The sequence below is a fragment of the Nanorana parkeri genome, unplaced genomic scaffold (genome assembly GCF_000935625.1).
Source record: "Nanorana parkeri isolate BGI_ZX_2015 unplaced genomic scaffold, ASM93562v1 scaffold4625, whole genome shotgun sequence".
Lineage (NCBI taxonomy): Eukaryota > Metazoa > Chordata > Amphibia > Anura > Dicroglossidae > Nanorana > Nanorana parkeri.
In genome coordinates, this window is record NW_017310887.1 from 9,785 (window position 1) to 9,992 (window position 208).

Genomic DNA, 208 nt, shown 5'->3' on the forward strand with positions numbered 1-208 from the left:
CCAGCTCATGTCACTGTCATCTTATCTCTCAGGCACAATGACAACAAGACCTTCCTTGTGTGGGTAAATGAAGAGGATCACCTGAGAGTCATCTCCATGCAGCCAGGAGGCAACATGAAGGAGGTCTTCAAACGCTTCTGCGAGGGTCTTCAGAAGGTATGTCCAGCAATACACAACCTCCTCTTCTACATTGTCCAGGAGCTACTTC

General features: G+C 48.6%; 1 protein-coding gene across 2 annotated transcripts in view; it reads left to right on the forward strand.

Moving 5' to 3' along the window:
* The window catches only part of LOC108803969 (creatine kinase M-type), a 10,382-nt gene that overhangs the window by 8,457 nt on the left and 1,717 nt on the right, over positions 1-208 (forward strand). For both annotated transcript variants that reach the window (XM_018575747.1, XM_018575748.1), the window contains one exon: positions 33-156. In XM_018575747.1, coding sequence (XP_018431249.1) covers positions 33-156 — 124 coding nt within the window. The remainder of the gene's footprint in view (positions 1-32; positions 157-208) is intronic.